Source organism: Zootoca vivipara, chromosome 15 (assembly GCF_963506605.1).
Source record: "Zootoca vivipara chromosome 15, rZooViv1.1, whole genome shotgun sequence".
NCBI lineage: Eukaryota > Metazoa > Chordata > Lepidosauria > Squamata > Lacertidae > Zootoca > Zootoca vivipara.
The window spans coordinates 44,827,991-44,842,508 of record NC_083290.1 but is presented as its reverse complement, the minus strand read 5'-3'; the positions used below and the strand labels follow the sequence as shown (position 1 = coordinate 44,842,508).

Here is a 14,518-nt window from a genome sequence, read left to right as displayed (position 1 = left end):
CAACGTAACAGCTTGGGAACCCCAAAGCGCCTCCCTCTTGCCCTACAGGGTGCCGTGCGCCTCAATTCAGGCATCGGGGGGAAGGGCCGTCCTTCTGACTGCTCTCCCGCCATTTCCTCCCGAGCTGCCTCCCTCTCTACTCGGTGTTGAGGCTCTCTCATGCTGTCAGAGGCTCTCTCCTCCCTCTCTACTTCCTGATTCCTGTAATCTGATCCGCTACTGGACTTGCTGCTCTGCGAAGAACAACTCAACCTGATGGGGGGGGCTGTTCCCTATAAGCCCTCCCCCTTACAGGTACTGACCCTGTCAAAATCATTGCTCCTTTCTCTCTTGCTCCCTATTCCAGCTATCTAGGCCAGTGCTTCCTACATAATGACTTGTACCTTGAAATACTTGCTTTCTGAGCTTGGAGCAGCTAAGAACTATCCTTCTTTGGTGATCACATAGGTTTACAGGCGGAAGTTGATTATGGTGATGGTTTGCCAAATGTGCCTTCCTTTTAGTGTAGTACTTTACATTTCTCCTTGTTAAAATTCATCTTGTTTGCTTTGGCCCAGTTGTCTAATCTGTTAAGGTCATTTTGAAGTGTGATCCTGTCCTCTGGGGTATTAGCCACCCCTCCCAATTTGGTGTCATCTGCAAACTTGATCAGGATGCCCTCAAGCCCATCATCCAAGTCATTGTGTTAAATGAAACAGATGCCCTAGTTAGTACATTTTATTTGTATTTTTACAGCTCCCTATCTCTTTGGCAGCAGGTCGCTTGCACTAACGTGGGCATGTGCTACCTGCAGAAAACATGCTTCTCTTGGCCTTCTGGGAATCTAGCAAAGCTATTCAGGTCAAGAGAATTTCAATGGATGTATTAGTCAAGCTCCAGCAGAAATAGAGGCTGCCAGGCCTCACAGCAGTGATCAAAAGTACAGTACCCAAAACCATTTGCGTGCCATGCACTTGTCCATTTGCAGAATACAGGGCTAAGGCAAAACATTTGGGGGTCCAAGGTAGCAAATCCTCCCCACTTCTGGCACCACCCATCCAAAATATCTTTTGCAAGCCCTGTTGAAAGAAGTGTGTGTGTGTGTGTGTGTGTGTGTGTGTGTGTGTGTGTAAACTGTCAAAATCTGGAATAAAATGCTGAACATAATTTCCTTGGAATCTCAGTTTCCTTTCTCTTTATAAATAACAATGTCTTTTGCAGCTGCAGAGAAATTCTGAACTTGCATAGGTTGCTAAAGGTAAAGGTAAAGGGACCCCTGACCATTAGGTCCAGTCATGTCCGACTCTGGGGTTGCGCACTCATCTCGCATTATTGGCCGAGGGAGCTGGCGTATATCTTCCAGGTCATGTGGCCAGCATGACAAAGCCACTTCTGGTGAACCAGAGCAGCACACGGAAATGCCGTTTACCTTCCCGCTGTAACGGTTCCTATTTATCTACTTGCATTTTGATGTGCTTTCGAACTGCTAGGTTGGCAGGAGCTGGGACCGAGCAATGGGAGCTCACCCCGTCACAGGGATTCGAACCGCTGACCTTCTGATCAGCAAGCCCTAGGCTCAGTGGTCTAACCCATAGCGCCACCTGGGTCCCTGCATAGGTTGCTACATCTGTGTAAAACCAAAGAGCAAATAAAACCTTTTGCAGGCATTTTCAGGGCTCCTTCTATCCTGAGCACCTCTATAGATCTGTCTGCCTCCCTCCCTCTGTCTCCCAGCAATACTGTGAATTATCCAAACCAGAACCTTGCAAAGAAGTACACAAACTCCCTTCATTGACACAATTTGTTCCAAGCACAGACTTTGGGAGGAGGATTGAGGATTTGCTGAGAAGGGCACCATTGTGTGATGTTTGGCCAGCCTCAAATACCATTGCTTTAATAGGTGGAGCCTGACTGGAGAATTCTGAAAGTCAGTCTACTGTTATCTCCAAACAGGCAGGCACAAAACTCTTGAACGTCTTCACAGTGCCATGGCTCAACCCGCTGGAATATAAGCAGTAAGGAGAAGTGCAGCTAAGGAGAGGAAAAGATGGATCCATAGATCCCATGAATTGAGTGAAACAGCAGAGACACATTTTCCTCCCTCTTCCATAACAGTAGGATACAAGGGAGATTCAGGAGAGGCAGAAGGAAGGCCTTCTTCACACAGCACACAGCTGAACTCTGGGATTCTCTGCTACAAGAGGCAGCGATGGCTTCCAGCTTGAAGCAGCTTTGAGAAGCAGATGAGATGGCTAAAAGTTATGATGGCAGTATGCCAAAGCAGGGAGGTGGGGCTGTGGTTGCCAAGCCCTGCGGGTGGGTTTCCTGCAGGCACCTCACCGGCTGCTGTGGGAAATCGGATGCTGACAAGGCAGGCTCTTGGACCGACCCAGCAGGACCCTCCATGCACTCTTACGTACACTCAACCAGGGAAGAGTTCAAATACTGATTCTTCTTTTTAAAGAAAAAAACACATTGTGGTTTCTGTGACTTAGTGCTGAGTCAACCTCAGCTGAGAGGGAGAAACGGTTTTCTCTCTTCCTCCCAAACAGCCATTAAATCAGATCTGGCTCCAGGGAGTTTTGGGGGCAGGCAGAGAAAGGGAGGGAGGGAGACTGAGTTAGACCTCCTTAACTAGCCAAGACCTTTCCTTATATGCTCAAAGACAAAAGCAGGCTTCAGTCCAAACAACAACTCCCAGGCAGTCTATATCAGGCATCCCCAAATTTTGGCCCACCAGATGTTTTGGACTACAATTCCCATCTTCCCCAACCACTGGTCCTGTTAGCTAGGGATCATGGGAGTTGTAGCCCAAAACATCTGGAGGGCCACAGTTTGGGGGATGCCTGGCCTATATGATGCCTACCCCTACAATGCCTAAACAAGGTCAAAAAGTCTCGCAATTCCCTCCCAAATAGCAAGAATTCCACACCCCTCATCTCCTGTGACAGGGGCTAGTGGTTTCTTCACAGCACCCAAAGGTGGCCCTGCAGTTGGACCTCATACCTTTCTTCTTCCTGGCATTTCTATCCTGCTTTTCCTCCAAGGAGCTCAAGAAGGTGTGTACATAGTTCTTCCCCCTCCTCATGACAACCCAGTGAGCTGAGGGGAGATTTAAAACCCCCCTCTCCTCTCCCAGGTTGCAGCAAAACACTCCAACCACCAAGACTAAAGAATGTGTGGAGTTTTGTCCTCTTACAACAGCAGACCTTGGCAGTTGGTTCAGGTGGGGTTTAAAAAGTACTTGTTCCAATAACATGCAATTAACCTATTATAATGTGTGAATATTTGCATCCTGCCTTACCACAAATCATGCCCAAGATGGCTAAACAACAACAGATACAAAAATAAAGCTTTTAAGATGATAATACACATTTCTCTTCCAAGAATGTAGGGATGGTCACTAGCTGAGATGGCTTTTTAAAAAAGTACTGAACTGATGTGCCCCATCCTTCCTGGCCCAGCACAGCCAGCTGTCAACCAAACAGAGCTGAAAGAAGCCTTCCCAGGAACAGGACTTCGGATATCAGCCACTCTGTCAACTCAACACAATTCAGGGTCCACTGCACACACCCCAGTAGCAGCCCTAGGCAAGCCACATTTTCTCAGTCCCAATACAATGCAGGTGCAATAATACCGGCCCATCTTGCAAAATTAAGGGGGGGGGTGAATGCTTTAGGCGAAGTGCTGGATAAAAGCAAAGTATTGCTATCAGACTGCAGCCATGAGAACTAGTAACTTACTTCTGCTTTTGAAAGAAGTTCTGAAGTTCCCAGGAATGCAAACTCTGCCAGAAATAGCAGGTTGGGCCTAGAATTCTGCAGGCACAGAATAAGGCAAAGGCTAATAGCCACACGGGCTATCTTTTACCTCCAAGGTAAACTCTGCAGGCACAGAATAACTTTCTTGATTGATTTAGATGGTCCGAAACTGGAATGACTTATGGAACTCGCTGAAGAATCTGGGAAACCCTGAATCCAGGGGAAGGGGGGGCTAAATTTGTTTTAATGTGTTTAAATGTTAGTATGATAGAAGAATTAATATTTAAATTTATGGAAAGCTCTTGGTAAAAAAAATTAGGCTAAGGGGAGAAATAGAAGATAGAAGGAAGGGAAAATAATTTTTGATTTGGATAAATTGATTAATTTAATTTAATAATTTAAGATATAAGATGAAAACTGCTTAATTGGAATTTTAAAACGGACCCAGTGATGGGGGAATTGAGGAAGTCAACAATATTAAGTAAATAATGCAAGAATTGAGATGTTTTTTAAAAATTACTTGAAAAAAAGGAATTAAGCAATCAGAACCTTGCAGGCAGGAAGTGTCACTTCCTCATTGAAAAAAAAAGGATTGTGGTGTTCCAGAGAGGGGTGGGGAGTCCAGGAGGAAAAAGAGAAATGTCAGTGAGGCATGAGAGAACAATGGAAAGATACTAGGAGCTCACAACAATAATGGGAGTGCAACTTTCACAACCAAGGGGAAGACCCCGGCCATTTTGTGAGACACAAAAATCTCTTTTTAACATTAGCAGTGTTACCAATAAGGATTAAAGGTGCCCCATTGCTAAGGTAAAGAGCTATCATGTTCCAGACTGCTGCAGCATCCATATTCAGGATGCACTCGGAACATGCAGAAGGCGCAGCACGGCTACACTATTTGGGGGAAGGCTACATTCTGCTTCAGCGTATCTGCTCTCAGTACCAATGCCAGAGGTTTTGGGGTTGGGTTTCTTGGACAAGATACCCCCAATGCTGCTGCCCACTGTCGCCAGTTGCTGCTGCTGCTGCTCTTTCTCATCACCTGCTTGCTTGTTGTGGGACGAGCAAGCAAGTAAACAATGGCGGACACTCCACCTCCTCAGCCTGCCACCATCTGTTTGCTTGCCCCCTCCCTCTGGGTCTGGGTCAAAGAGAGAGGCAGGTGAACAAGCAGCTTGCAGTGGGAATGAGAAGCGGGGGCAGGTCCATGAGGCTTTCACCAGGGGCACCCCTGCTGGGGCGTGGGCTCCTGGCAGGTGCCCACCAGCCCACTGGGTGGACACACTAAGCATGGCTGAGCAGAGCAGCAGCACAAGCAGAGAGGAGCAAAGCAGCCACAATCTCCTCTCCAGCGGATAAGGGTTTGGCTTCATGTTACATACAAATGGAGCCAAAGCATTAATGTTCAAAAACACCTGAGAGAAACAACACTATTATTTTACACTGGGGGAAGCCGAGGCTGAAACTCTGTGGCAGCGCTGTGGCTCAAAACCAGACCTAAGCCCAAACATCTGTCCATTAAGATGCACTGGCTAATAGAATTGTGTTTTAGATTATGGCCAAGAATAAACACATACAACAAAATACTTGGCACTTGAGTGTGTTTCTGCAGATACAGTATCTCTGCAGCTCTCAGAACAAGGCTACACAGATTTGAATGAAAATAGCTACTGAATGAACTGTTACAAATTCTAACTCACAATAGCAAAAAAGTGTTTCTTCCACTTTCCAGCATGGGCAGATCAAAGCAGATGCAATTATTTTTTGCCTTCTAGAGCTCAGCTTCCAGGCCTCTCTGCCTGAGCTTCCCACCTCATGGTCACAGGGTTCAGCCCACCGAGCCCAAAACTGGTCCCAATAGACTATGGGGAGGGTGAAGCAAGGAGCTGCCTTTCCAAGAGCTGCACCTTGAACATGCTGGGAGCCTTTGCACTATTCTGGGCCAAGGCTTTGGAGCTGCATGCTGCTGAAGAACTCCCGGAGGGGAAGAGTTTTAGTTTGTTGCAGCTAAAAGAAAATAGAAAAAAAAATCAATGAAAGGTGCCTCCAAGAATGCCGACTATTTTCAGGTGGGATTCACATAACAGCAAAGTCAGGCTGTGAAACAAGCTGATTATGAGACCTTGTGCAACAAACCCACTTCCTCAACAGATCAGAAAAGTGACAGAAGAACACATTAGGAAGTGCAAGATAGCACTTGCTTGGACACAAACTTTCCCGCAAGCAAATCAGAATGAAGGCCCAATAAGCAGGTCATCTTGAAGCGTCTGAAGATGCTCATTCTGGCAGAAGCCCGGGAAAGGCCACTGCTCAGTGGCGGAGCATCTCACCTGCAGAGACTTCAGGGAGAACCCAGAGAAATGGCACCCTTCCCTCAGACGGCACACAACCCAGAAGGACTGGGGGTGGCCATCACCTATTTACAGAAACTGACAGACACAAACCAAGATGCTACGGAACAATTGCTGTCTGCCAGACATGGCTGCAACCTTTCTGTTGCTCTCAAAGGACCATAGGAAGAGCTCTTCCGGATCCAAGGCTTGCCTAGTCAAGAATCCTGTTTCCCAAAGCAGCCAAACAGAAATGATCTGCAACCTTGGTCTTCACAGAGAGGTCTGCAAGACCATCAAGCCTGCCTGCCTGGATCAAACGGCATCTTCTAACTCCCTTAGAAAGGTGCGAAAAGGAACCTCTGTGCCTCTTTACCTTGGGGCTTAGTCTCAGGCTCCAACAGGTGCAGGGATGGTTCCTCCAGCTCCTTCCCCAGCGAGTGGATTGGGGTCTCTGCCTCGGGAGTCCCAAAATGGCCTTCTGAATCTGAACTGCAGACAAGGAGAGGGAAGAGAAGGACAAATTAGCCACTCCTCCCAGCCCAGCTCTGAACATCTTCTCAAATAGGGTTTCAGGAACCTGGCATAGAGAGGGAGGTGGTTCACACCCAGCCTATGGAATGTCACTCCGGCAGACTCCCACCTTGCCTCATTGCCAGATGAATTGAGGCAGTTGCTTCACCTGCTTATAGGTAGGACTTTGGCTGAGCCTCACTTTGTAAGGCTGTCCCTCCCACAACCAGTTTTCTACAGCAGCATACAGCCAAGGGAGTGCCTCTGAGCATGTGTTAGAAGCATCTGGCATTAGAAGTAAGAACATTTACCTCCAAGAGATTAAGTGAGGTCCAGGTGCACAGGCTGATACCCTACCTGCCCGCAGACTGTCTCAATACAGAATGCAGAAGCCAACCTAGCAGTTCGAAAGCACGTCAAAATGCAAGTAGATAAATAGGAACCGCTACAGCGGGAAGGTAAACGGCGTTTCCATGTGCTGCTCTGGTTTGCCAGAAGCGGCTTTGTCATGCTGGCCACATGACCTGGAAGCTATACGCCGGCTCCCTCGGCCAATAATGCGAGATGAGCGCGCAACCCCAGAGTCGGTCACGACTGGACCTAATGGTCAGGGGTCCCTTTACCTTTACCTTTACCTTACATTTTTAGCTGGGACTCGGGTGGCGCTGTGGGTAAACCACAGAGCCTAGGGCTTGCCGATCAGAAGGTCGGGGGTTCGAATCCCCACAACGGGGTGAGCTCCCGTTGCTCGGTCCCAGCTCCTGCCAACATAGCAATTTGAAAGCACGTCAAAGTGCAAGTAGATAAATAGGTACCGCTCCAGAGGGAAGGTAAATGGCATTTCCGTGTGCTGCTCTGGTTTGCCAGAAGCGGCTTTGTCATGCTGGCCACATGACCTGGAAGCTATACGCCGGCTCCCTCGGCCAATAATGCGAGATGAGCGCGCAACCCCAGAGTCGGTCACGACTGGACCTAATGGTCAGGGGTCCCTTTATTTACGTTTTTAGCTGCGCATACGCTGTGGATGGATGTGGCAATCAGGTCTAAAACAGAGGTTTGCTGGGCTAATTTACACATGCACCTAGCATGTCAGGGGATGCCCTGCCTGCACATGAAGATGGGCCTTCTAGTTCTACCACGCTACAGCCACCGCGGTCGTTCCGACGTGCATTTGCCGATCCCCGCGGCGGATCTGGCCCCCGGCGCCACGGAGAAGCCCGGCCTGGGCAGAGCGGCGCCGGGGACGCCCCTCGAGCGCGCAGCCCTCCCGCATCCCACGGCCAAGCAAACGCCAAGGGGCTCCCAGCGCCTCTCGTGTGAAACGGCCCCCGTCGACCCGCGAGCTCGCAGCCCGCCCGCCCGCCTTGCCTGAGACTCAGCGACTTGGTGTCCGCCTGCGCGTCCTCGTCGTCGTCCTCGGGCTGCCTCTGCCCGTCCGCCCCGGGGAGGCCGTCCTGCTCGGGCCCCGCCGGGCCGCCGCCGCCGCGCACGGCCGACCACGTCCACTTGGCCCACTGCACGGGCGACAGCAGCTGCCACGACGAGCTGAACGCCATGGGGACGAGGCTGCCTTCAAAATGGAGGGGCGGCCCCAGAGGCGCCGGCAGGAAGGCGCGGATCCGGCGCCGAGGGGCTCTGGCGTGAGCGCGGCTTTCCGCTTCTGCGCTCCGCCTCCGCTCGCCCGGCTCGCTTCTCCTCCCCTTACTCGCTCCCTCGCTCGCTCGCTCGCTCGCTGCCGCCGGGAAGGGGATCGGGCCCAAGTGCCGCGCGAGAGGAGCCTCCGCGGACCGTCGGCGCTCGCTCAGCCCATTCCCGCGCCCGGCCGCCCACCCGCCCAGCCTGGCTCCGGGCGCCCGAGCGAGCGCGGACTCGCCGCCGCCTCAAGTGGCCGCCCGCGCGGGAGGAGCGCTCCCAATCCGGAGCAGAAGCCGCCTGAGCGCCGCCCCGGCGAGCTCGCCCCGCCTGCTCGCGCACGCCGCTTCACACGTTACGCTCAGCCATCCAGCGTGCCTGGGAGGAAGACTGGCAGGTGCCCCAAACACGCCATGTCTGGCGGGGCTGCGGAGGCGCATTCACGAGGGAGCACGGCGGGTTGCTGGCTTCGTCGCGGGAGTGGAAAGGAGTCGCCATCAGCAGCACCGGCGCCACGGAAGACAGAGAGGCAGGGCTGCGGACAAGGGGCGAGTAGCCTTTGCAGGCGACCGCAGGCAGCTCCCGGAGCACGGACGACTATTGGTCATCTTTGGCACCCCCAAACTGATCTGCTCGATTTTGTGCCCCCTCAGTTCGGCGCCGTGTGCGGGGGAACTTTCCACAGCACACTAAAGCCAGGGCTGCCTGGAGACAGTCCGTCAGGCCATGCATCCGGAAGCAGAGACAAGACAGGCCCTGGGCATCTGCAGCAGAGCATGTCTCTCCTGCATCGGTCTCTGCAGCCACTGCTGGTGCTGCAACCTCCCAACAGCTTAACTTGACCTCCCTTGTCTCCAATGGAGACAGTCAGGTGTCAACCAACCAGCCTTGCAGGCCTTTCCAGACCAGCACTCTGCCATCACAGGGCCCAACCAGATGCCCCTGGGAACAGTGCCAGATTACCAAATAGGCAGAGTAGGCACCGGCCTCTGGGCCCCATGTGACAACCGCTGAAAATAATATTGATTTGATCTTGGGGGGAAATTACAATCAATGTTATCCCACTAGGGGGGAGGGGGAGCAAGATTTCAACTGTCTAGGGGCCTCCACAGGGTTTAATCCAGCACTGTCCGGGAACTTTGCTGCCATTCCCAGTAACCTGGTCCACAGAGGTGTTCTGAGTCCTGCAGTCCAGGTAGTGCATAATGTCCTGGCTCTGGCAACTGATTTGATACAAATTGTGACATCCTCTCTCCTGCGATGTGACATCTGAAGCCACAACCTCACCTTCTCAGGGCTAAGCAACTACAAAGGAAAGTGTCAGCAGAAACACTTCCATTGCTCTGGCACACTGCTTGACTTTGGGGAAATGCATAACTGGAAGAGCTCTTTTGGAGGGGCAAAACAGCACCACGGAATGCTCCACTGAGCACCACACCTGCACACAAAACCAGGCTCTCAAAACATGTCACAAAACAATCTCATTCCTCAGCCCCCCAACGCAACCTGCTAACATTCTGATTGTAGGATAATCTTATAAATAAAGACTACCATGTTGGTAGAGGAGGAAGAGGAGGAAAGCAAACTTCTTCTCATAATTCTAGAGCCTGGGATCATCCAGTGAAGAACAGATATTGGGAGATTCTGGGTGGACAAAAGGAAGTGCTTCTTCACACAGCATTTGTTAAACAAGGAGTGAGGAACCTCTGGCCTGCATGCTGGATGTTGCTTATCAGCTGCTCCAGTTTGACCCGCAAGGTATTTTCCCAGAGCCACACCTGTGCGACATCAGGTGTAGGGAACTCAATTGCACAACTAATCCCTGCAGAAAGCAGGCTTGAAGCCACTACACCCTCCTGTCACATTTGGCCTGCACTTGGTAGAGAAGAGCTGGAAAGGTCCGGTTCCCCATCCAAATTAAAGTATGGAATTTGTTGCCATAAAATATGGGGTTACACACCAACCAAGATGTATTTAGAAGGGGATTAGAGAAATTTGTGGAAGATAAGGCTATCAACAGCTACCAGCCATGAGGGCTACATATTATCTGCAATATCAGCAACCTTAGGCCCCTGAATACGGGCTGTTGATGGATCAGCAGCAGGGAAGGCTATTGCCCTCGGGCCCAGGCCTGTAAGCTCCCCAGAGGTACTGGCTGGATGCAGCAGGACTCTTACACTCCTAGCCAATTCTGCCTGATCTAGATAGATAAGACAGCCTTCACTTGTATTTTCCTTCTTCATATGCCTGAGTTATTTACATTCTTGACTGTTTACACTCCACACTCAGTCCACACTCAGGCAATGCCCTTCCTTGTGACTGGCTGATTGACCGAACCCAAAGGGTGCTCATCAATGGCTCCTCTTCATCCTGGAGAGAAGTGACTAGTGGGGTGCCACAGGGTTCTGTCTTGGGCCCAGTCTTATTCAACATCTTTATCAATGACTTGGATGATGGGCTTGAGGGCATCCTAAGCAAGTTTGCAGATGACACCAAATTGGGAGGGGTGGCTAATACCCCAGAGGACACTTCAAAATGACCTTAACAGATTAGACAACTGGGCCAAAGCAAATGATGAATTTTAACAAGGAGAAATGTAAAGTACTACACTTGGGCAAAAAAAAAAAAATGAAAGCCACAAATACAGGATGGGTGACACCTGGCTTGAGAGCAGTACATGTGAAAAGGATCTAGGAGTCCTGGTCGGGGCCGGCTCTAGGTAGACCCCCGGTGGCGCCCTGTGAGGGCGGGTGCGCCGGAGCAATCTCCGCCCCTCAGCACCAGGGCGCGCGACCTGCTCGAGACTACCCTGGTCCTGGTAGACCACAAACTTGACATGAGTCAACAGTGTGATGCAGCAGCTAAAAAAGCCAATGCAATTCTGGGCTGCATCAATAGGAGTATAGCATCTAGATCAAGGGAAGTAATAGTACCACTGTATTCTGCTTTGGTCAGACCTCACCTGAGTACTGTGTCCAGTTCTGGGCACCACAGTTTAAGAAGAATACTGACAAGCTGGAACGTGTCCAGATGAGGGCAACCAAAAAGGCCAAAGGCCTGGAAATGATGCCGTATGAGGAACGTCTTAGGGAGCTGGGTATGTTTAGTTTGGAGAAGAGAAGGTTAAGGGGTGATATGATAGCCATGTTCAAATATATTAAAGGATGCCATATAGAGGAGGGAGAAAGGTTGTTTTCTGCTGATCCAGAGAAGCGGACACGGAACAATGGATTCAAGCTACAAGAAAGAAGATTCCACCTAAACATTAGGAAGAACTTCCTGACAGTAAGAGCTGTTCAACAGTGGATTTTGCTGCCAAGGAGTGTGGTGGAGTCTCCTTCTTTGGAGGTCTTTAAGCAGAGGCTTGACAGCCATCTGTCATGAATGCTTTGATGGTGTTTCCTGCTTGGCAGGGGGTTGGACTGGATGGCCCTTGTGGTCTCTTCCAACTCTATGATTCTACTCCCCTTTACAGCCTCGTAAATTACCCTGTGGGAACCGGAGAGATGGTATTTTCAGCCATCTTCTACGGTGATCCAAGCACACTTTGAGGAGAGGTTGCCAGTGGTGCTGGCATGCGATGCCTCACCCTATGGCGTCAGCACTGTACTAGGCTTCCAACTTCAGGATGGAAGAGAGGATGGAAGGCTTACTTTCCCCAGACCCTCTCCACAGCAGAGAGGAACTATTCACAAATAGACAAAGAGGGCCTGGCAATCATGAAGGGAGTAAAGAAATTTCACGATTTCTTGTATGGGCACCCCTTTACCATGGTGACCGACCGCAAGCCGCTGCTTTGCCTATTTGTCCCCAAGAAGCAAACCCCTCAAGTACTACCACCCCATGTCCTCAGGTGGTCAATTTTCCTCACCGGCTACCAGTATACACTGGTCCAGCGGCTCGGGAAGGCAATGACCCACGCAGATGCCCTCAGCAGACTGTCACTACCTGAGACCAGCCCCAACCCAGCAACCACACATGAGGTCATGATCCTGGAACAACTTCCTGACCGCCCCATTCAGGCACCGGAAGTAGCACACCACTCCATGAAGGACAAGGTCACTGGGGATGGCCTAGTAGCAACCCCAGGCTGGAATTTGCGGGCTATATGACCCACAAGCACGAACTGTCAGCCCACAAGGGGTGCCTGTTATGGGGAAGTAGGGTGGTCATTCCCCAGCCTCTTCGCCAAAAGGTCCTCACAGCCCTACACAAAACACACCCGGGGTAGAGAGAATGAAGGCCCTTGCAAGGAGCTATGTGTGGTGGCTGGGAATCGACGGGGAGATAGAGGCCTGGGTTAAATACTGCCAGACCTGCCAGGAGTCCCACCCAAATCCCCCAAGGGCCCCCGTCCAACCCTGGGAGTCTGCCCGAGTGCCATGGTCCTGCCTGCATGTGGACTTCGCTGTCCCTTCCGGGAAGGACATTCTTCGTAGTGGTGGACTCATACTCCAAATGGTTGGAGGTCGCCCAGGTACCATCCACTTCCACGGCCGCGGCCATCTGAGTACTATGTAGGCTGTTCGCAACCCACGGGCTCCCTGACACCCTCATCTCAGACAACGGAACAGCATTCACGTCAGAGGAGTTTCAGACCTTCACAATGCAAAACGCCATCTGCCACGCACGATTGGCGCCATTTCACCCCACCACCAATGGCCAAGCAGAGCCCATGGGTCGGACCACCAAGGATGCCTTCCACTGCATGACACAAGGGAACTGGAAGTCCCGCCTTGCTGCATTTCTCTTACCCCAGCATAGCACCCGCAGCACAATGCGGGTTGGAGCCCAGCAGAACTACTCATGGGCCGGCGCCTCACAACAAGATTTCACCCCGACAGGGCCCAGGACGAGGCAGCTGTGGAGGAAGGTAGGAACCCCCAGACCTTCCAGCCCCGCAACCCAGTGTACGCAAAGAATTTCGGGGCAGGCCCAGCATGGGTACCCGCCACAGTCACCAGGGTGACTGGCCCTGTGTGTACGAGGTGCTAATGGAGGGGGGGCAAGCCTTGCACTGCCACTGCGATCAACTACGGCAACGATTCCCGGGGGGAAACCACGAGGAGGGCTGGACAGAGGAATCCCAAGGGGATAGCAGAAGGGTGAGGCCCATAGAGCAAGAGGAGCAGGTAAAGGAGGCAGAACTAGGAAGTCCAGAGGCTGAACAGCTACAGGAACCAGAACCATGACCGAGTGGACCAGCGGCGCCCAACCCAATGACCCTGTCACAGCCGGCAGCCCCAGAACAAGAGCCAGAACCAGGAACCCCTACCGAGAGACACCTAAGACCACAACACATACGTGGGTGACCACCATACCTCAACGACTACGAATGCTAACCTTCCGGGCACAACAAGAACTTAGAGGGGAGGGGTGTTATGTACTAAGCTTGGATCCTAGAACAATAGGCAAGTAGGATCCTAGAATGCAACAACTGATTGGCTTGCAGGAGAAGACCAGGAAGAAGTTAATCAGCCTATTAGGCTGGTGGGATCGTAGAATGCAACAACTGATTGGCCTGCAAGAAAAGACCAATCAGGCTCCAGGAGGGAAGCAGAATCAGCCAATCAGACAGGACTCATTGTGCAAATATTGTATATAAAAGCCTGAGGTTGGGAGGGGGGGGCATTTCATTCACTGTTTTACAAGCTCCAATAAAGAGCATGAAGTCACTACAGGACTCCGAGTATATTTCACTCCCCAAGGGAAAACGTGTGCCCTGGAGGTTGTGGCTCCATTTTGCACACACACACCACACCCTATCCGAGGCACTTCTACTTTGACACAAGTTAAGCTGAGGACTCAATGCGCTGCCCTCGCCTTCTGCCAGCTCTGTGCTGGGGTGAAGGCTCTAAGTGCCCCCACTGGAACGTGTGCTATAGGTCTGCCACCAATGCCATAGAGTAATCCTAGCCTGACCCGGGATTTGGAGGATGCCTGTGAGTCTTTTGTGGCCGCCCCCCTCGCCTGCCCTCTCTTCTTGCTCACCTGGCAGGAGGCTCTCTTCTTGGCAGCACATGATGTTCTGCCCAGACAATTGAAGGATGTTGCTAATGCCCTCCTCCAGATTGGCTGCAGCTTCTCCTGGTCCTCGTCTAGCAAGTACTGGTTTAAAGGAATTTGCTGTTCTGCGGCCTGACTTTTGGCAGTCGGGAGAAAGTTGAGCTCTGCAGCATCTGCTCCTCTCCTTCTGTTTTGCAGCATTATCTACAGGACCACGTGGGGCTCCTGTGCTGCAAGCCAAATTGCTGTATTGCTCCACTCTCTCTCCAAATGGATGCGCCAACCTCCCCTTCTAAA

The 14,518-nt window shown here is 51.5% G+C and overlaps 1 protein-coding gene across 3 annotated transcripts in view; it reads right to left on the bottom strand.

The window, feature by feature from the left end:
* The window catches only part of TACC1 (transforming acidic coiled-coil containing protein 1), a 66,020-nt gene that overhangs the window by 37,508 nt on the left and 13,994 nt on the right, over positions 1 to 14,518 (bottom strand). Inside the window, exons 1-2 of one of the 3 annotated variants that reach the window (XM_035138970.2) lie at positions 7,952 to 8,465; positions 6,447 to 6,562 (exon numbers count right to left, since the gene is read on the bottom strand). In XM_035138970.2, coding sequence (XP_034994861.2) covers positions 6,447 to 6,562; positions 7,952 to 8,139 — 304 coding nt within the window. In that variant the 5' untranslated portion in view covers positions 8,140 to 8,465. Of the gene's footprint in view, positions 1 to 6,446; positions 6,563 to 7,951; positions 8,466 to 14,518 lie in introns of those variants that run through there. The other 2 variants (XM_035138971.2, XM_035138972.2) reach the window with 2 other exon arrangements.